Raw genomic sequence first — 19,953 nt, 5'->3', positions numbered from 1 at the left:
TGCAGACTGCGGGCTTCGGTCGGTAATGACGGTCCGGCAGCTATAACTGATGTGCTGCCTCAATAAGGTGCTAGTAAACGGGGAGGGGATGAGGAGAGAGGGAGGAGAGGAGTGCTCTGCCTTATGCTTTTTTCAAGTTTCCTATCAACCTTAAACTACTTAAAACATAGTCTTATTAATTTTACCAGGTATGGTGGCACACACCTTTAATTCCAGCACTGGGAGGCAGGAGGATCACTGTGAATCTGAGGCTACCGTGAAACTACATAGTGAATTCTAGGTCAGCCTGGGCTAGAGTAAGAGCCTACTTCAAACAAAACAAAACAAAACAAAACAAAACAAAACAAAACAAAACAAAACAGAGCAGTCTATTCATTAAGAAAAAAAATAAAACTACTGGCACAGTGAAAATATTTTAAATATGAACTGTCGGTTGAACCATTAGCACTATCGACATGGAGTCACGTATCAACATGGAGTCAAGGGAGAAGCACCAGGATGAGGACTGAGAAGACGGTCAGAGAAGCTGTTGGTTGGTGGGGACACAGTCAGGGCTCAGTGCTGCCTGAGGCCAGGGACAGCAAGGAAATGAGCTCCCTGCACTGACCAGACAGAGGTGGAGGGGAGGGTCAGGCGTCAAATACCCTATGGTTAAGGCTTTAACACCACACCAATGTCCAGCTGCTCTCTGCTGACGTGTGTGGATGGAGAGACAGGCTCCAGGGCCTTCCTCTTTCAAAGGTCAGAGACAGAGTGGCCTGAGCCAACCCCAGCCCTTTGACTGTGAGCAAGGAAGCAGCAGATTTGAGGGTTGTTTTTTGTTGCTTGGTTTTCGAGGTAGGTTCTCACTCTAGCCCAGGCTGACCTGGAATTCACTACGTAGTCTCAGGGTGGCCTTGAAATCACTGCGATCCTCCTACCTCTGCCTCCTGAGTGCTGGGATTAAAGGCGTGCGCCACCACGCCTGGTCTAGATTTGAGTTTTTTGCTGCGCTCCATGGTAACTCACAGTAGGTGACATCACCCCTGCCTCAGCCCCACCCAGGCAGGAAGTGGGAGGATGTGTCCTCTCTCTGCAATGGAGGAGGTCGTGAGTGTCCACACCTGCCACCCAAGTGTCCATCACAGTGCCATGCGCAGTCTGGCTTTAAAACGTCCTAGCTATTGCCGGGCATGGTGGCGCACGCCTTTAATCCCAGCACTCGGGAGGCAGAGGTAGGAGGATTGCCACCCTGAGACTCCATAGTGAATTCCAGGTCAGCCTGGGCTAGAGTGAGACCCTGCCTCGAAAAAAAACAAAAAAAAGCCCTAGCTGTGAGAAAGATGCATTCCACCATGGAAAAAAACACTGCTGCTCCCAGGTGACTCCGTATGAGGGCCAGTCCTCACTGTGCAATGACAGGACAGACTAAGAACCTCATCTACTCTAAGGCGCTTGTTGACAGAAGGTAAGCATCGATATCCTACCACCAATAAGGAAAGAGCCACCACTACAGCCGAGCACTGCACTGAAAAGCCCACGCTGAGGGACCAGGACATGACCCAGTTGGTAGAGTGCGGTGTGGCACAAGGGCCTGGGTGCAGCACTGCGTAAACCGGGCACTGTGCTCATGTGGCGGCAGGAGGAGCCGAAATTCAAAGTCATCCTTAGTTACACAGACAGTTCTAGGCCAGCCTGGGCTACGCAACACTGTCTCAGAAACAAATATCAGCTTGGCGTGGTGGTGCACATCTTCAATTCCAGTAACCGGCAGGCAGAGGTAGGAAGATCACCATGAGTTCAAGGCCATCTGGAGACTACAAAGTGAACTCCAAGTCAGCCTGGGCTAGAGTGAAGCCCTGCCTCAAAAAACAAACAAACAAAAAAAGTCACCACCCCCCAACCAGAGAGAGAGAGAGAGAGAAGGAGGAGGAAGAAGAGGAGGGAAAGGAAAGGAAAGGAAAGGAAAGGAAAGGAAAGGAAAGGAAAGGAAAGGAAAGGAAAGGAAAGGAAAGGAAAGGAAAGGAAAGGAAAGGAAAGGAAAGGAAAGGAAAGGAAAGAAGGAGAAAAGCTTAAAGCTGGTGCATGGGGTGGTACCTTCAGTGGGGATAACAGGTGAGAAATAAAACACATCAAAGAAAAAGCAGACCAGCGTCAGGCGTGGCAGCACACACCTTTAATCTCAGCACTCAGGAGGCAGAGGTAGGAGGATTGCCGTGAGTTTGAGGCCACCCTGAGACTAGAGTGAATTCTAGGTCAGCCTGGGCTAGAAAGAGACCCTACCTCTAAAAAAATTAAAAAAAAAAAAAAGAAAAAAGAAAGAAAGAAAAGAAAAGGGAGACCAAGACAGAAGAGAAGGAACAAAGCCTCTTTCCTGAGACTCTGAGCCCCAGGCCAGGGCTGCCTGAAACTGGTGGTCTAAGTTAACCCCATCAGTGTGGCTAAAGCAAACCAAACAAAAGACAACAGGAAGCAGAGACTCTGAGTTAATGGAACCCCAGGTGGCTGATGTCCTGGGCAGGGTGGGAGGTGGAAGGAAACCATGCCAAGCCCTCAGTGGGTGAAGTAGATGGGAACAGACAGTCACCTTCCAGAGAGGAGAACCTGTCAAACCCTCTGACTCTTAAAGCCTGTTAAATGTGGCCACAAAACGGGCACTGCTTGCCCAAGTGCCACAGCCCAACCGTGCAATGCCCGCAAGATGCCCGCTGCACCTCCTGCATGCTGCCCCAGTGTGTCCGGGGGCAAGCAGCCCTGGCCAGCTCTTCAAGTAGAAAGAGCAAGTTGAGGGAAGGTGACATCATACTTCGGGGCCAAGGCAGGATCTGAGTGGCTCACAGCCCAACTGCAACTTGGAAGCACTTAGGCTTCGTGTGTCCGAGGGCCGCAGGCGAGCATTAGGTGGCACCAAGCTGGCAAATGTGTAGGCAGCTGCAAATTTAATAAATCTTAATTATTCTGTTTATACAAACAAGCAGGCTGAAGCCACTGATAGAACTGGGGCCTTCCTGACTTGGGGCCAAGACAGGGGAAAGTGTGGAGAAGCAACGGCTCATAAATAATTAGCCTAAAGGCAGCTTTCTCTCCCACGCGTTGGACTAAAAATAATACGTGGAACATTCTTGGGCTGGAGATTACAAACTCTGCAGATGACACTTATTTTCAACGTGTCAGGCCTGTGTGCGCGCCTGTGTGTGTGTGTGTGTGTGTGTGTGTGTGTGTGCGTGCACACGCATACAGGTAGGTGTGCAGAACCACACACCTGTGTGCACACTTTGCCAGCAGAAACAACATGAGGACTGTAAGTTTGGGTCTTGAATGTCCTACAGAGGCCCGTGATTTACGGTATTGGTCTCAGGGTGGCGCTACTTGGGAGCGATGGGTCCCTAAGAGCTGAAGACTTGTGGCAAGTCACTGAAAGGCCATGGACTTAGATGGCGTCACTGGGAGCGGACGCTGGGGCCCAGCCCTAAGGGGCAGATTTGATTTCCAGCCTAAGGTAGGCAGAGTGTTTGAGCTCTGCCCGGGCCCCTGCTGCTGGCCGCTTGGCTGTGTCTCTCGGCTTGGATCCATGAACGGGGTTCAGCTTCTTCCACCACCAGTGGATCTTCCCCTGGATCTGCAAGCTTCAAATAAACCCCACCCTCCCACAAGCGTGCCTGGTTTGGAGGTTCATCCCGGTACTGTGGAGCTGTCTCCAACAGAGGTCATTGGGGCTGTGTCCTTGAAGAGGACTGTGTCCCCCTGATCTCCTCTTCCTCTCCTTTTGCTTTCCTGCCATGAGGTAAACAGCTTGCTTTTCCACAGCGCTCCCACCGCGATTCGCTGCCTCGCAGTAGGCACAGTACAACAGGAAGACGTGAGGGTGGGCTTTCGGAACCTCTGCAGCTGGAGCCCAAGCAACCCTTCTCTCTTTATAAGCTGATTGTCTCGAGCATTTTGTAATAGTCACAAAGCTCACACAAATGACCAGACAAGGGCCAAGCCAAAGGGAGGAATTTCGTCATGGCAGTGACAAAAGTACCGGAGGACACCGCCCAGCGCGGTTCCTGGCCTAGGCCACGGAGCCCCGCCCGTGAGCGCCGCCGCCGCCCGTGAGAAGAACGGCTGGTCCTGTTGTTGGTGCCGCTCTGGCTTCAGCCGGCAAACGGCACGGGAGCGGAGCGTGTCTCGTGAGACACGGGTGGAGACACCTACCTGATAGAATGCAGGGCTCCACCATCCCTTCCTAAAGTGTCCCCTCTGCCCCGTATCCCCGTTAGCAGGGTGTCCACGTGATCCAGGGCCTGGAACAGACCAGGCACTTGGAACCGTCCGGATTCACACCTGCTGTCACAGCGGTCATTAACGGCTTCCTCGTCACCCCCAGCAGGTCCTGGTTCCAGAGGAACATTCCAGGCCCCCTTCTCCCTCACGCCACGTCGCTGCCACAGCTGATCCGTGCGCACACCCTTGCTAATCACCCTCTGAGCCTGGGGCTCTCTGAAAGCATACCCCCCCCCCAGGGTCCAGCCCAGTAGAGCCCAAAGCTGATTCTCAATCGCGTCTCTTCAGATCTCATGGAACCTTCCAGACACGTCCAGGCACCCTGCCCCAGCATCCAGTCCCTCCAGCCCTGCATGTGTCCTGCCCTCTACCCACATGGCCCAGATGCAGACACCTACCTTTTGGCGCCCAGTCTGCTCCCCTGGAGAACTCTGCATCTGTTATTTCGGGGCGGGAGAGGAAGGGGGAGTAGTGAAAATAAGCAAGTTGAGTGAAATGGAGCCCAGCAGAGTCTGTAATGGAGTCAGGGGAGTCTCTCCTTCCTTCAATGTCTGGTCATCTGGACAGCCCACAGCAGCAGGGGATTCTGTTTAACGAGCTTTTTAACACACTTCAGGCCCAGGTGGGGCTCTGGAAGGCCCTGCCCGGTGCTGGGGACATGGCCCGTCTGGCTTGTCTTGGGCTGACACCTAGTGGCCAGTATAGAAGTTGCAGGGTCAGAAGGGCAGCAGGGATTTGGGTTCTGAAAGAGCCCTTGGTGGCCTCCTTGGCCACCCACTCCGTGGCCTTGGGAAACACCCTCGGTGCCTCAGTTTCTTCATCAGAACAGAGGGAGGAACGGTAGCTCTGTTAGGAGGCCACAACATTTAATGAAGGTCAGCATTACAAATGAAGCTATCATTTAATATGGGGTCCAGAAAGGAAAATTGTTAGGTTAAAGTGGGAAGGTCAGTGGAGGAGGACTGGCCGGGTCTCAGGGCTCCTGACACCCAATCTAGTGCTCCCCTGTGCCAGGGTCACGACACAGAGGTGTGACTGAACGTGCTGTTTACTACTGGCCACGTGTGTGACCTTGAGGTCCCAGTGGTGCAGTGGAGGTGACCAGCCCCCCTTTGCAGAGTGGGTTACAGCTATTCTAGCAGATGTCAGCTGTGAGATGGAGAAAGAAGACACACAAAACTCCCAGAGAGAGGAAGCAAGACCACCCAGTACACCAAGCAAGAATTCCTGCCTCACAAGGAGGTGAGGCGACAAATTATGCATGTAAGTCAAGCGCCTGAGACCCACGGGTGTCCCTCCCCTCCTCTGAGCAGCCACCTTGGCCTGGCAGATAGCTGCACCCGGCGGAACACGCGCAGGCTCAGCCTGTGGTCTCTCCCTGGGGCCCCAGGCTCATATAGACACCCGCAGCACCTACCAGCAGGTGGCCAGAGTCCTTGAGCTTGGATTTATACAGCATCCAGCGGTAACGCAGGTCTTCCAGCCCATCGGAGGGGCGCCTGGCTGGCCTGAGGTGAAGGAGGTTCTCGAAGAGGTGCTGACCTTCCGGGATCCGCGCCTCCAGTTCCTGGGAGAAAAGGCAGCATCACAGCAGAGCTTACCAGCAGTCCAGGCAGCCCCACTGGTGGGAAGGACAAGCCAAGCCAGGGCCACCACCTGACAGAGGCACACAGGGGGGAAACAGACAGAACCCTCCATGTAAGACCATAGTCATCGTGACCCAAGGCCAAAATTATACGCCAATACATTATTTTGTTTGCTTATTTGTTGTTTGCTTGTTGTTCCGAGGTAGGGTCTCACTCTAGCTCAGGCTGACCTGGAATTCCCTATGGAGTCCCAGGTGGCCTCGAACTCACAGCGATCCTCCTACCTCTGCCTCCCGAGTGCTGGGATTGAAGGCATGTGCCACCACGCCCGGCCCAGCAATACATTCTTGCTTGTTATGAATCAGCCAATCACAAGAATTCTGTTTCAGTAGCAGAACTGACTGAGACAGTCACTATCCAGATGTGAGGGTGCAGGAGAAAGCGCAACCCTGGAAAATGGAACGTCAACATGTCCTGGCCCTGGCCCCTTGTCTTCGTTCAACAGCCTTACCCCTGACCCTTATAATACAGCTTTGCAGAATCTCCATCCAGTGGTAGAGTCGGTCATCCCTCCCGTTGAATCTGGGCTAGTTCGGGGCTTTCTTCGTACAACAGAGTCCGGAGGAGTTCACGTGCCACTTGGACTATAGTTTCTAGTGTGGGTGTCTAGGGGCCCTGCCTACTGCCCGTTGCTATACCTCACACTCAACCTCCGCCTGGGGCAATCCGGGCTGCGCCACGGGCAGATGTGCTACGTGCGGTCTGTGTCATCTTCACCTCCACCAGCTTCCAGCCCCCCAGAACGGAGCCACCCAGCTTCCCTACAACTGCCAAGAGACAAGGGGGCCAGTACGTGTCTCTTAGTCCCTGGAACTGGAAGCCAGGCTGAGCTCAACCGAATTGCCAAATGCCAGAATCATGAGTTAAATAGTCGTTGTTTTAAGCACCGTGCTGCAGGTGGTACATCGCCCAGCAAGAAGTACCTGATGCAGGGCATCGTCCCAGTAGGGAAAGACGGAAGTAGTTTGCATGGGCAGACAGAGGGGTAAATGGAGAGAGGTGGGTGGATGCCAGGAAGTCCTGAAGTATTTGATCCAACAAGTTTAAAAATCATCATTTACGTAGAGAACGGCTCGCAAGTGACCATGCATATGAACTCTGCAGAATTCCTGGCAGCAAGCACCTACAGGCACAGACCCCCCAGGAATGCTTCCCTGCCACAGACCTGCAGGGCTGTCTCTCCGGTCCTCCTGTCCTCGGCTGAGACCGTCCTCGTCGCGAGGACTCTAGCCAGCTTAGAATTTTCCACCTGTAGCCACTGCTCGAAGTTCCTTAGAAGCTGGGAGAAATCTCCCTGGGGACCGGCTTCTTCTTCCAGTAGGTTTCCCTGCAGGAAGCCACGTGACCAGAGGTGAGAAAGGCCTGCTGGCTGTGTGTCCCGGGGCAGGATGAGGACAAGGGCAAGGGAGAGGCCGGAGGGGATGCATCCCTAGTCAACAATGCCACAGTTTTAGCAGTCGTCTTTTTCCCCCCAGGTAGGATCTCACTTTTAGCCGAGGCTGACCTGGAATTCACTCTGTAGCTCCAGGCTGGCCTCGAACTCACAGCGATCCTCCTACCTCTGTCTCCTGAGTGCTGGGATTAAAGGAGTACACCAACATGCCCAGCTACCCAAAAGTCTTTTTTCTCCCACTCTTATCCCCTCCTGAGCTCCATGGTAGAGTGATATGTCGAAAGTGTAAGTCTAGTGCTGGAGAGATGGCTTAGTGGTTAAGGTGCATTCCTGCGAAGCCTAAGGACCCAGGTTCAATTCTCCAGGTCCTATGTAAGCCAGCTGCACATGGTGGCGCATGTGTCAGGAGTTCATTTGCAGTGGCTGAAAGCCCTAGACTGCCCATTCTCACAGTCTCTCTTTCTCCCTCCATCCCCATCTCTAATCAATCTATAAAAATGAAACTTAAAAACAATTAAGTAAATAAAATGTAAGTCTGTCCAGCTAAGTCCTTCCTCACGCACTTGGTGGCTTCTCTTTACTCCATGGTGTGGCCTGAGGGCCTTGGAGTCCTGTTCCGCAGGCTTCTGAAGATCACACTGCTTTCCCCTTCTCACAGCTGCGTCCCACCACCTTGAACTTATGTTTCCTCTGTCTCTCTGCGCACTCTCCCCCTCTACCCAGAACATACCACCTCCTTCCTGTCTCCTCCTGAGTCTTGAGGGTTCAGCTGGTATTTCACTGCCCCCAGAAGGGGCTTCCCCGTTCCAGAACTGGGTCCTCACCTCCCTGCCACAAGCTCTTATGGCACCCAGCCCGATTACCGCCATGTCTTGTACCTTTGTGAAAACTCTCTTTAGCTGTCTGGGTCCCACTCTCTTGCCTCACACTGGACTCCAACGCCCAGCAACAAGGGCCTATGCTGGCAGCTTGCTAGTGATGTCAAATTGGGGTCCCACCCAGGCCACTGGATCAAAATTCACATGTCCTGGATCTGTTTGCTCTCTGAGGTCAGCAGGAAGTTTGCAACCCCAGGACCCTCCCCACAGGGACTGTTGCAGGAGTTCAGAGAGATGAGGACCAGTCTGGTCCAGGGAAGTCTACAACCTCCCCCGGTAGCCTGACTTTGCAGCCTGGGACCTCTGAGCATCTCTGGGCATCAGAAAAATTACTCCCAGGGCCATAGGAGGACAGGTGACTAAGAATGTCCTATGAGCTAAGCATGTAGTCCAGGGTAGCAAGGGGGCTGGCCCTGTCGGGCACTGCCAGGTACAGGCTGGAGCCTTCAGGAGAGGCCTGAGCTTCCAGGCATGGCTAAGGACCCCAGGCTACAGGAGGCCACTCCCTCGCCAAGCCCAGCACACTTGAACTTAGGCTCTGCCCACAGCCCTGTGACCTTTGGCCAGTTGCCTAGGAAACTCTTTATCAGCTCTCACACAGCCCATCCCCCTGAGACCCTAGATCACCTGATGCCCCCCCATTGCCTATGTGTGCCCATATGCTAATTAGGCATCAGAAATGAACTTGGCATGTCCAATCCCCTACCCTCAGATGCTTATAAACCCATTTCACTGACAATAAACAGAGAGAGCTGTTTCTCTCGTCACGCGCTCACCCACCCCCGGTTGCCTGGGCACCTTCGGGGATCATGGCCCTGGAGGACACAGGGACCCCCACCCCCTCACTCAGCCTGGTGCCTGAAATCTCCCAAAGCCTGTGAGACAGACTCACCCTATGCCGTCGTCTGGGAAGAGGATCCACAGGGTTAATGAGAAAGCCAGACTTGGGGATATTGTTAGTGAAAACAAGCTTCTTCCCAGAATCCACGTCTGTCCTCTGAGGCTGCCAGCTTCTGATGAGGCTGAGGAAACAAAGGTACCTGCCAGGTCATGGGAGAAGTGATGATGCGGGTTCTATCAGGGTAGCAGTAAGCCTCAGGCTTCACGACTGTTAATGACTTCGCAGTGATTTGGAGTTAACATCCAGTTTCTTACTTAAAACCCACCTGACTGTGCCTGGATGGCGTGTGTGTGTGTGTGTGTGTGTGTGTGTGTGTGCGCGTGCGCGCGTGCGCGCGCGCGCACCCATTTTGCAGATGGGGAAACTTAAGCTGAGGCCAGAATAGGCAGGAGGTTTCCTGTCCAGTCAGGGACATTTCTCAGCTAGATCTTCAGGCCCCTGACAGATCCACCACCAAGTGTGGCGATGTCCCAGGCGCCTGACACACAGTCATCTGCTCTGAGATCCCCGAGTTCCCAGGTTGTGGGTTGAGACAAGGTGGGGAACCAGAGAGACCCTCTCACCTCAGCAGGCTCTCCTCCAGCAGCTTCAAGGCCTGCCAGGACTGTGCCAGTGCCCTCAGGTCCTCCTGGACCACAGCCGCCCCCTCCGGAGTAGACTTTGCCATCACCACCTGGCCCAGGGCTTCCAGCAGCGGCAGGTGGACCTCCTTCTCTGCAATCTCAGCCAGCAGTCTCTGCAGGACACATGCGCAGCGTGAGGGCCTGGGTAGGGAGATGTCCGCACCCTGGCACAAGGGCCCCCCAGGCTGTTTGGGGCGGCCGGGAGTGGGGAGAGGTGAGAGAACGAACCATCTCCTCACCTCGATCTCAGCCTCTTGCGACTCAGCATCCCAGGGACCCGCTTCTTCCTGGTGTGACTCCAGCTTCTGGGTGGCGGTGGTGACCCACTGCTGCAGATCCAGCAGCCGGTGCCTGAAGGTGCAGTGCTCCCGCACGCTTTGCTGACACCTGTCCACAAGGTCCTGCAGCACAGCCAGGAGGGCCACGGAGCCTGAGTGCTGCGCAAGGCAGGGACCAGTACCACCCCGACAGCGGACACCCAGACCTGCCCGCACCCCAGCTTCCCCCAGCAGGAACACCCCGTCTGGTCCCCTGCTCTGTACAACACAGCCAAGATGAACTCTCTCTCTCCTCTTCCTTGCAAAGAAATAAACAAAAATATTTAAAAATAGCAGGGCATTGTGGCGCATGCCTTTAATCCCAGCACTCAGAAGGCAGAGGTAGGAGAATCACAGTGAGTTTAAGGCCACCCTGAGACTACATAGTAAATTCCAGGTCAGCCTGGACTAGCATGAGATCCTACCTCAAAAAACCAATATATATATACAAAAACCAAACAAACAAACAAACAAACAAAAAAACCCACCACGTGTAGGGCCAGATGGGCCGGAGAAACCAGCCTTGCACTAGGCTTTTTTTCTTGTGGGGGTGTGTGGCTGCCAAAGACCAGCCCACTCCTTTGGAATTGCTTCGAAGGCAGACTCAGGCCTCCGTCTGATTTAGGGTGTGCTTGGGGCCCAGAGGCTACACTGCTACTGGTCTCAGCCAACTCTGGGGGCTCGCCTGGGGCTCCACCCCACTGTTGGCGTGGAGTTTACCCGGCCTGCAAGAGAGCACTCAGCGGCCACTAGAGGTCACTGCAGACGAGCCTGTGGGATCCCAGGACCGGCCAGCCCATTCTGCTTCTCACCTTGTGGCTTTGTCACCTCGTGGAATCCTGCCCTTCCCTTTTGCCTGTCTACCCGGGCTCCAGGAAAGCGGGGGCTTGTCTGTCTAGTTCTTGTAGCCTGTACTCTTGGGGCTCACAACAGTGCCAGGCATTTGGGAATTGCTGAAGAATCGTCAGTTGCATGAACAAGTGTGAGAAGCAAGGAAGAGAAGGGGGAAAAAGCACTGGAGGAAGGAAAGAGGGAGACAGGCCAGGAATGGAAGATGCTAGGACCTGGATCTCACTGCTCAGGCCCCTCTCTGGCTCCTTACCTCCAGGGACCTCTGCAGGGCCTGGTGATCAGAGGAAAGTTGGTCCACTTTGTGCTGGTTGTTGGGGTTTCCCTGGACAAGGGGCCTCACAGCTTCAATCTGCGCCCTCAGATCCAGGCCCTCTTCTTGCAGGCCCTGTGATGGAGAGAGAGCGAGGGGACTGCATGGCTCACCCGTCCATCCTGAAAGCTCATGAGGTAGGATCTGTGTGGCAGTGCCTGGGGAGGGGTTCCTAGGATGGGGTGGGTGATCTGATGGGCCCTTCCTCAGGCCAGGTGAAATTTTAAAAAGCAGATACAAATTTACTGGAGCATGATGGAAATAAACTCTAGGAGAAACCAGATGACATCCCAGAAGACAAACGCACACTTTGTAAACACTGGCTATTACAAAAAATCATGCCAATTTCAGCGTCAAAATGCCTAAGCACCATGTTTAATGCCTGTCAAAGAACATATGAGCTGTGTTTGGGCTTTAAAATAAAAAAGAATCATTGTGGGCTGGCTCAGCAGTTAAAGGTACTTGTTTGCAAAGCCTGACAGCCAGGGTTCAATTCCCCAATTACCACATAAAGCCACATGCACAATGTGGCCCATGCATCTGCAGTTCATTTACAGTGACAGGAGGTCCTGTTGTTCCCATTCTCATTCTCTCTCTCTCTGTCTCCTTGCAAATAATCACTGGCTGGGTGTGGTGATGCACATCTTTAAATCCCAGCACTTGGGAGGCAGACGTAGGAAGATTGCTGTGAGGTCATGGCCATCCTGAGACTTCATAGTGAATTCCAGATCAGCCTGGGCTAGGATGAAACCCTACCTCAAAAAGCCAAAATTAGATAAATGATCATTGCATCACATGCATCAGCAAAGCCAGTTCCTTATCCAGCCAGCAACTGCCTGTGTACCATCCACATGTGGTAGAAAATATGTCTTCTTAATATCAAAGTTGGTTTATTCAGATGGAACCCTCCGGATTAACTAGGAATAATTATTGCAATGGTTCACCCTTATGGTCAACTCAACTGGCTTTGGAATCATCCAAGAGACACACCTCTGAGTGTGACTGTGAGGGTGTCTCTGTCCAGAGAGGGTTCGCTGAGGAGGGAAGACCCACTCTGTGGGTGGCACCATTCTATCATCTGGGGTCCCAGCCTGAATAAAAGGGGGAACGTGACTGTGGAGACATTGCGACCAAGCCTTCTCACCTTCCTTCCTGCCACCGCAGTGGATCGTACCGCTCCAACTGTGAGCCAAACCAAGCCCTTCCTTCCTTAAGTTGCACTTGTCAGGTATTTCGTCACAGCCATGAGAATCGTAACCAGTACAGTTAGTTAGCAAAGCAATGTTCAAAACAAATACGAACGTTAGGCCTTGGAACTGAGCCGTAAACAAAAGGGCAGCTTATCGCTTTGTTAGGCTCGAGACTGGACAGTTTGGAAGAGCTGAAGCCCCTGCAGAGGTCAGAAAGTGTTGGATTTAAAAATATTATTAATTAGTTATTTATTTATTTGAGAAAGAAAGGGGAGAGAGAGAGAGAGAGAGAGAGAGAGAGAATGGGCACGCCAGGGCCTCCAGCCACTGCAAAAAAACTCCTGATGAATGTGCCCCCTTGTGCATCTGGCTTACATGGGTCCTGCAGAATCGAATCAGGATTCTCTGGACTTGCAGGCAAAGGCCTTAACCACTAAACCATCTCCCCAGCCCAAGAGTTGGATTTTAAAAAGTCCAGTGAGCTGAGTCCCATCTCCCAATGAGGAACTAACCTCAGGCTCACGGTCGGCTGTTGCTCCGCTCTTGCTACCAGAAGGGGGCGCAACAGAGCAGTGCCAGGATGACAGGCCCACAAGCCCCTTACCTGTAACCTCAGGAGCTGGGTCTGCTTTCCAGGGAGGTCCCGTTGAAATCCTTTCTCAGCTTGGATCCTGACCTGGAGATCCAGGAGCTTCCTCTGCAGGGGTTCGAAAGCAGTCCCAAAGTCCTTGTGCTGAGCCAGCAAGCTCTGTGGACCAAACAGGGATTGCAAATTGAAGAACTTTGGTCACCGCACCTCATAGGAATTAGACTGAGGTCAGACCACCTCCTCCAGGAAACCCAGTGTGTTCATGTCTCACCAGAGGCCTGTAAATTTTAGGGCTGGCAAGATGGCTCAGGGCTAAAGGTGCTTGCTTGCAAAGTCTGCTGGCCCAGGTTTGATTTCCCCAGTTCTCCGGTTAAGCGGGACATGCAAAGGGGTGCACATATCTGGGGTTCCTTTGCAGAAGCAGGAAGCCCTGGCTTGCCCACACATTCATTCACTCTTACTCTCTCTCCCTGTCTCTCAAATGATTAAATATAGTTTTATTGAGGCACGGTGGCCCTGCAGATGCCGCAGACATCACGCCACCTGGGCCCTTCTGGCCGCAGCCCCCAGACCCCTGCTCAGGCCAGCTCTGGGGTATCTACTGCTAACAGCCTGAGTGTTTGTCTCCACCGGCAGCTGGGAAGGTTTTTGTTCTTTCTGGGTCCCTTTAGCTCCTGAAGCCCTGCTGGGCCGCAGTGATGGAGGCCACGGAGCAGGTACGGTAAGACTGCCGGCTTGGAGCCAGGCGTGGTAGCTGAGCCAGCCACTTCTCAACCTTAAGCTACTTATTGGTGTTTCCTTGCCTGTGAAGTAGGAAAAAAACCACAGTATTTCCCCCAGAGTGTCATGTGGGTTAAGATTAACAGGTGTGGGCTGGAGAGATGGCTTAACCATTGAGGTGCTTGTCTGCGAAGCCAAAGGACTCAGGTTCGATTCCCCAGGACCCATATAAGCCAGATGCACATTATGGCACATGCGTCTGGAGTTTGTTTCAGCAGCTGAAGGCCCTGGTGCGCCCGTTCTCTCCCCTGCCCCACTCAAATAGATAAAATTGTTCTTTTATACTTTATTTATTTACTTGAGAGAGAAAAAATGGACAAGCCAGGACCTCCAGCCACTACAAATTAACTCCAGATATATATACCACCTTGTGCATCTGGCTGACCATGGCTACTGGGGAATCCAACCTGGGTCCCTAGGCTTCACAGGCACCTGCTGGAGGTCCCAGCACACCCATTCTCTCTCTTTCTTAACCTGCCTATTTCTCTGTCTCTCTCTGTCTCTTAAATAAAGAAAAATAAAATATTTTTAAAAATTTATTTATTTGAGATTGACAGAGAGAGAAAGAGGCAGATAGGGAGAGAGAGAGAGAGAATGGGCATGCCAGGGCCTGTAGCCACTGCAAACGAAATCTAGACGTATGCGCCATTTTGTGCATCTGGCTAACGTGGGGCCTGGGGAATGGAGCCTCAAACTGGGGTCCTTAGGCTTCACAGGCAAACACTTAACCGCTAAGCCATCTCCCCAGCCCAAATAAAATATTTTTAAAACAAAAGAAAGAAGGAGGTGGACAATTTTCGTGGGGGTGACACGGCGGTTGTGCTCTGGCCTCTGCGTTGCCTCCATACCCACACGCCAACACACACATATGAATGAACAAGCTCATACAACACACACGCTTGCCAGAAACAAACAAACAAAGACAAATTCTACACAGTCTGCACATGGAGAGTCTGAGCTTGCGGGAGACACGGGGACACATCCAGGCCACGGGGACATGGGTGGAGCTGAGGCGCCCCCCCCCCCCGCCGCCCCCGCTCACCTGAAGCTTGCTCTTTCTCTGCAGAAGGCTGTTGTGCAGCAGCTCTCGGTCCCTCACGGAACCTGCCACCTGCTCCAGGAGGGCGGCAGCTCTCTCCTGGCCAAACATACTGCCCAGCAGGTCTGTCTTGAGCTGTAGCATTGCCAGCTGCTCCTTGAGGTGGGAGCTTTCTGTCAGGGCTGCCTGTGGGAGACAAGGCCTCTGAGACCCACCCTGGCCGGGCCAAAGCTCAGAACCGGGCCTGGGAGCACACCTGTTCTACCCCGCCTGTCCGCGCTGCGCTGCCCAGAGGTGTCTGCGGGCCGCGAACACGCGCTGGTGGGCCGAGCAGATGGCTCAGTGCTTAACGGTGCTTGTCTAAAACCCCTGCTGGTGGGATACACTGAGAGTCCCCGAACGTTCAGGATGGATTTTGGTTTTTCTGTCACCGCCCCCCCATCCATCCTGTTATCAAAGCCTGAGAAACAAGTCCACCTCTGCCCTATCTCGGAAACCCACGTCCTTCTCATCATGGCTGCCACCAGCTGTGGCCCGTCCACAGCGCCCACCTGGACCACGCAGCTCCTGCCTGCCTGCCTCCTTCAAGCTGGCTGCTGGAATGCGCCCTCCACCGCTCATGGCTTGGTTCTCCATGCCACTGTCCGCCTCCCTCCCCAACAGACCTCCTGACGCCTGCCCGCACCTTGGTTTCAGACTTCTGGCCTTAGGAATTGAGTCCATAACCCCTGATGTGTTAAGCCGCCCTCAGAGTGCCTCTGGGTGCTCCGTGAGGGTGGCCTTGGGAACAGTCACAGAGCCAAGAACACTGCTTGGGGCTCAGTGTGGAGGATTCTTGCAGATCCAGGGCAACCTGCAGGCTGACTACAGCATTTGCTGGGTCAAGAAGAGCCCGAGCCGGTCTTGTGGGTCCTGGCCTCTGGAAGCCACCTCCCAGGCCGGGGGGCGGGGGCGGGGGCGGTGGTGGTGGCAGGGGACATGAACCATACTGTACACAGCAGCCAGCTCCAAACACAACCTGGGAGTTCTGGGTCACCCTCTAGAGAGATACTTTTCCCTCCTGCCTGCTTTCTGTCCCCATGGGAAGGGCAAGATGGTCAGCCAAAGGCGACATGGACAGACAGAACTTGTGTTAGGCTGAGGCAGGCCTGGCCCTGCCACTTAATGGCTGGGCCCTTCACAAGTGGCTTCCCCTGTCCAGGCTACGGAGCCCTTAACCGTCCAGTAATGAAATCACCTTTTCCACTTCACAGAGCGGTTTCGAGAACCGGGTGTGGAAACAGGATGAGGATGCCAGGCAAGGCTCTGGTGCCCGCTGCTCTGGCCCAGCTCAGCTTCACTGAGCACGAGACCCTGACTCCTCCCTTCTGGCACCAAGAAATCCTCATCTGGAAAAGCAGCAGGTCAGTGGTAGAAACAGAAAGAAATCCAGGCATACAGATAACCAACAAATACTACTTGTGACAATGAAAACCTGGAAACCCCCTAAATATCTAACTGTGGGTACATTCAGTTATGTATATTCCAAGATGAAAAAATTCACCCATTGAAAATTATCACTATCATGCAAAAAAATTGATATTGATTGCTTTTTTTTTTTTTTTTTTTTTAGTTGGTTGGTTGTTTTGAGACAGGGTCTTAATCTGTAGCCTAGGGCTGGGTTTAGAACTCACTGGATAGTCCAGATTGGTCATCTAACTCACCTGCCTCAGAGTCCTAAGTGCTGGGATCACAGGCATGAACCACCAGATTAAGCTCCATGAACGACTTTAAATGTTGCTGAGAAAAAGCCCAAATGTGCCAAGTGAAAATATCAGAGTCCACACTAGGCAACATGGTCTAAAATATATAAAACTGAAGTTGAGGGCTGAGGGATGGCTTAGTGGTGAAGGTGTTTACCTGCAAAGCCAAAGGATCGAGGTTTGATTCCCCAGGACCCACATTAGCCGGATGCACAAGGGACTGCATGCATCTGGAGTTCATTTGCAGTGGCTGGAGGCCCTAGCACACCCATTCTCTCTTTCTCTCGCTCTCAAAATAAATAAATAAAATTAAATATAATTGAAGTGGGCTAATTAAATTTTCTGCCTACCTCATGGGAAGGTATGAATGGATTTCATTAGCTATAGAGGCTACATGTAGGAAGTTCTGATCTAAAACTGAAGTTTGTGGGCTGGAGAGATGGCTTAGCAGTTAAGGCATTTGCCTGAACAGCCAAAGGATGCAGGCTGATTCCCCAGCATCCACGTTAGCTGGATTCACAAGGTGGTACACGTGTCTGGAGTTCGTTTGTAGGGACTAGAGGCCCTGGCACGCCCATTCTCTCTCTCTCTCTCCCTATTGCTTCTTTCTCTCAAATAAATAAATTAATGAATAAAATGTTTGAAAAAATTGAAGTGTATGGCACACAATAAACCCACTTTGGGGAGCCTCAAGGAGCACCTCTAAAAGGTAACCTTTAACCTTTGGAGCTTAGGAGTGGTGAAGGGGCCTGTGGTTACAAGCTCCAAAGTGCCTGTACTGGCAGATGGCCAAGTAGCATTCTCCAGGGCAAACGGGGCCAAGCCTGGTTAAAGGCTCTCGCAGCGGGGCTGGGGAGATGGCTCGGTGGGCGAGAGTGCTTGCTGGGGAGGTAGGAGGACGTAAGTGGATCCTGAGCCCCCACGTGAAAAGCCTGGGACTCACAGTGCTGAGGGGGTGGAGGCAGGAGACTCACTGGGACTTGCTGGTTGGCCGACAGTCCCCAGATGCAGTGAGAGACGCTGTCTCAGGGAAATAAGGCAGAAGAACAACAGAGGAGGACACCTGGTCCCTCCTCTGGCCCCGCGTGCACAGGGTGTGCATGTCAGCACACAGGCAGGCATCATGCGTACACATGCATGCGTGCAGACAAGATTTTGCCAGTACGCTAGGTCAGCCAGAAGACACAATGGGTACAGTGTCTCCTTGTGTTAATGGTGGTCCTAACCGCGAGGGATGGCGGGTGCTTCGTGTTTTCCTCTAACAATCTTTATGCTATCTAGGTAACAAAATATCTTTTAAAAAATACTGTATTTTTATTTGATAGAGAAAGACTGAGAGAGAGAGAGAATGGGCACGCCAGGGCCTCCAGCCACTGCAAACAAACTCCAGACACATGTGCCACCTTGTGCATCTGGCTAACGTGGGTCCTGGGAATCCAACCTGGGTCCTTTGGCTTTACAGACGAATGCCTTAACTGCTCAGCCATCCCTCCAGTCCCCGTACGTATGGTTTTATAAAAACTGCTGTGAAACAGGACAGACACCCAGCACAATGCAATGCCCCTTTGCACCCCAGGATCTCAGAATCCCAGGACACAGACAGAGAGCTCAGGAGCACCAAGCCATGTCTACAGCCAGCCACCACCTGCTGCCCGCCCTGCCCCCGTGCCCCCTTCTCCCTCACCAGACAGCCAGCATTTTCTGTGGGTGGCCAAGTGCCCAGCTGAAGTTCCAGGGTCACTAGCGTATCACTGGGAGGGTGTGCTGCCCTGGGACAGTGGAAGAGGTGAGGAGGGAGCCCTCCTGTGCCCACAGAGGTGGCTCCTGTCACAGGAACTATTGTTCAGCACAGACACAGGGGTGGAGCAGTGGCAGCCATGCTGGTGACCGGAAGACTGACGTCACTGGACCCAGGACGACACTTTTGAGGTTAAGTCAGCCTGACCGCCACTGTGCCTGAAGCCACCCCTGGTCAGGTTGTCACTGTGGACCCAGTCAAGGCACTGGCCCGACACACGCTGTCTTGCAGAGGAGCCATTAGTGCTCCCCCGGTGAGCTGCCTATAGTGGGGTCTCCACGGGGGTTACTTCCCGGTGAGACAGGGTCTGTGTGAACCTAGGGGCCTCCACCCAAGACCTGAGGATGACCTTCGCTCCTGATGACACTTCCTGTGAACTTGGCACTTGACTGACACAACCCAGGAACCCACCTGTCCCCAGGGGACGGGACCGACAGCCTCCCTAGACACGGGCATCACTCCTCCCAGCTGGGTTACCTCGATCTGGGGCAGAAAGGTGTGGATGGAGGGCAGGTCTGGCAGGCTGCCGGTGACATCCAGGAGCCGCTGGGCCAGGGCCCTCCACAGCTGCAGGCCATGCAGGGGCCGCTGGAAACGCTGCCACAGCTCCGCCCTGGTGGCATTCTGGAGCCTGGTGCTCTTCCCCTTCATGCTGTGGGGACCACGCAGGGCACAGATGGAGAGAGAAGGGAGACAGGTCAGGCCAGCAGTGAGGCCTCTGCCCAGGCCCCCAGAGATCCCAGAATGCACTGTGGCCAGGGTTAGGCTCTCTCCTATCACAAGGGCTTCTGAGAGTGTCACATGGTCACAGGCACAGGACACAGACGGAGGGGACACTGGTGAACACAGAGGTGAGGCATGGGCCACATGCTTGGGTCTTCCTGGGGACAGTCCCAGGAGCTCCCTGGGCTCTTAACATGAATGAGATGCACAAAAGTCTGTAGTAGGTCGGGATGTGAAGGAGGCCGAACAGCAGCGGTCTGGGCGGCTCAGCGCCATCAAGCCTTTGTTTCCACATCTGAAAAACCAGGAAACGCAGGGCCTTCTTGGAAGTGCTATGTGAGACTTCAGCAACAACACAGGAAAACTGGCCTCTCTTAGAGAAAAAAAAAAATAAAACAAAACAGAGCTTCATCCAATTTCAAAAAGAAGCCAGCATGGTGGCGCACTCGGGAGGCAGAGGTAGGAGGATCGCTGTGAGTTCGAGGCCACCCTGAGACTACATAGTGAATTCCAGACCTGCCTGGGCTAGAGTGAGACCCTACCTCAAAAAAAAAAACAAAAATGAAAAGAAAGAAATGTGGCTGGGGAGACAGTTCAGTGAGTAAAATGCTTGCCAGTGCATAAATAAAATTTTTTTAAAAATTTCCTATTTATTTATTTGAGAGAGAGTAAGAGAGGGAGAGGGAAAGAGGCAGAGAGAGGGCTAGAGAGTTGGCTTAGTGGTTAAGGTGCTTGCCTGTGAAGCCTACGAACCCATGTTTGATTCTCAGATCCCATATAAGCCAGACACACAAAAGTGAGGCAAGAGCAAGGTCGCACATGCCCACTAGATGGTGTGAGCATCTAGAGTTCGATTGCAGTGACTGAGGCCCTGGAGTGTCCATTCTCTCTCTCTTTCTAAAATATTTTTTAATTTTAAAAAGAGGC

General features: G+C 53.1%; 1 protein-coding gene across 3 annotated transcripts in view; it reads right to left on the bottom strand.

Moving 5' to 3' along the window:
* Positions 1–19,953, bottom strand: part of Syne3 (spectrin repeat containing nuclear envelope family member 3) — an 86,406-nt gene that overhangs the window by 7,213 nt on the left and 59,240 nt on the right. For 2 of the 3 annotated variants that reach the window (XM_045155130.1, XM_004665611.2), the window contains 10 exons: positions 18,781–18,955; positions 14,767–14,949; positions 12,960–13,103; positions 11,106–11,240; positions 9,926–10,087; positions 9,627–9,799; positions 9,055–9,184; positions 7,057–7,218; positions 5,663–5,812; positions 4,644–4,682 (listed from right to left, as the gene is read on the bottom strand). In XM_045155130.1, coding sequence (XP_045011065.1) covers positions 4,644–4,682; positions 5,663–5,812; positions 7,057–7,218; positions 9,055–9,184; positions 9,627–9,799; positions 9,926–10,087; positions 11,106–11,240; positions 12,960–13,103; positions 14,767–14,949; positions 18,781–18,955 — 1,453 coding nt within the window. Of the gene's footprint in view, positions 1–4,062; positions 4,173–4,643; positions 4,683–5,662; positions 5,813–7,056; positions 7,219–9,054; positions 9,185–9,626; positions 9,800–9,925; positions 10,088–11,105; positions 11,241–12,959; positions 13,104–14,766; positions 14,950–18,780; positions 18,956–19,953 lie in introns of those variants that run through there. The other variant, XM_045155131.1, reaches the window with a different exon arrangement.

The sequence above is a fragment of the Jaculus jaculus genome, chromosome 7 (assembly GCF_020740685.1).
Source record: "Jaculus jaculus isolate mJacJac1 chromosome 7, mJacJac1.mat.Y.cur, whole genome shotgun sequence".
Taxonomy (NCBI): Eukaryota; Metazoa; Chordata; class Mammalia; order Rodentia; family Dipodidae; genus Jaculus; species Jaculus jaculus.
The sequence above is the reverse complement of the archived record's forward strand: the minus strand, read 5'-3'. Positions and strand labels throughout refer to the sequence as shown.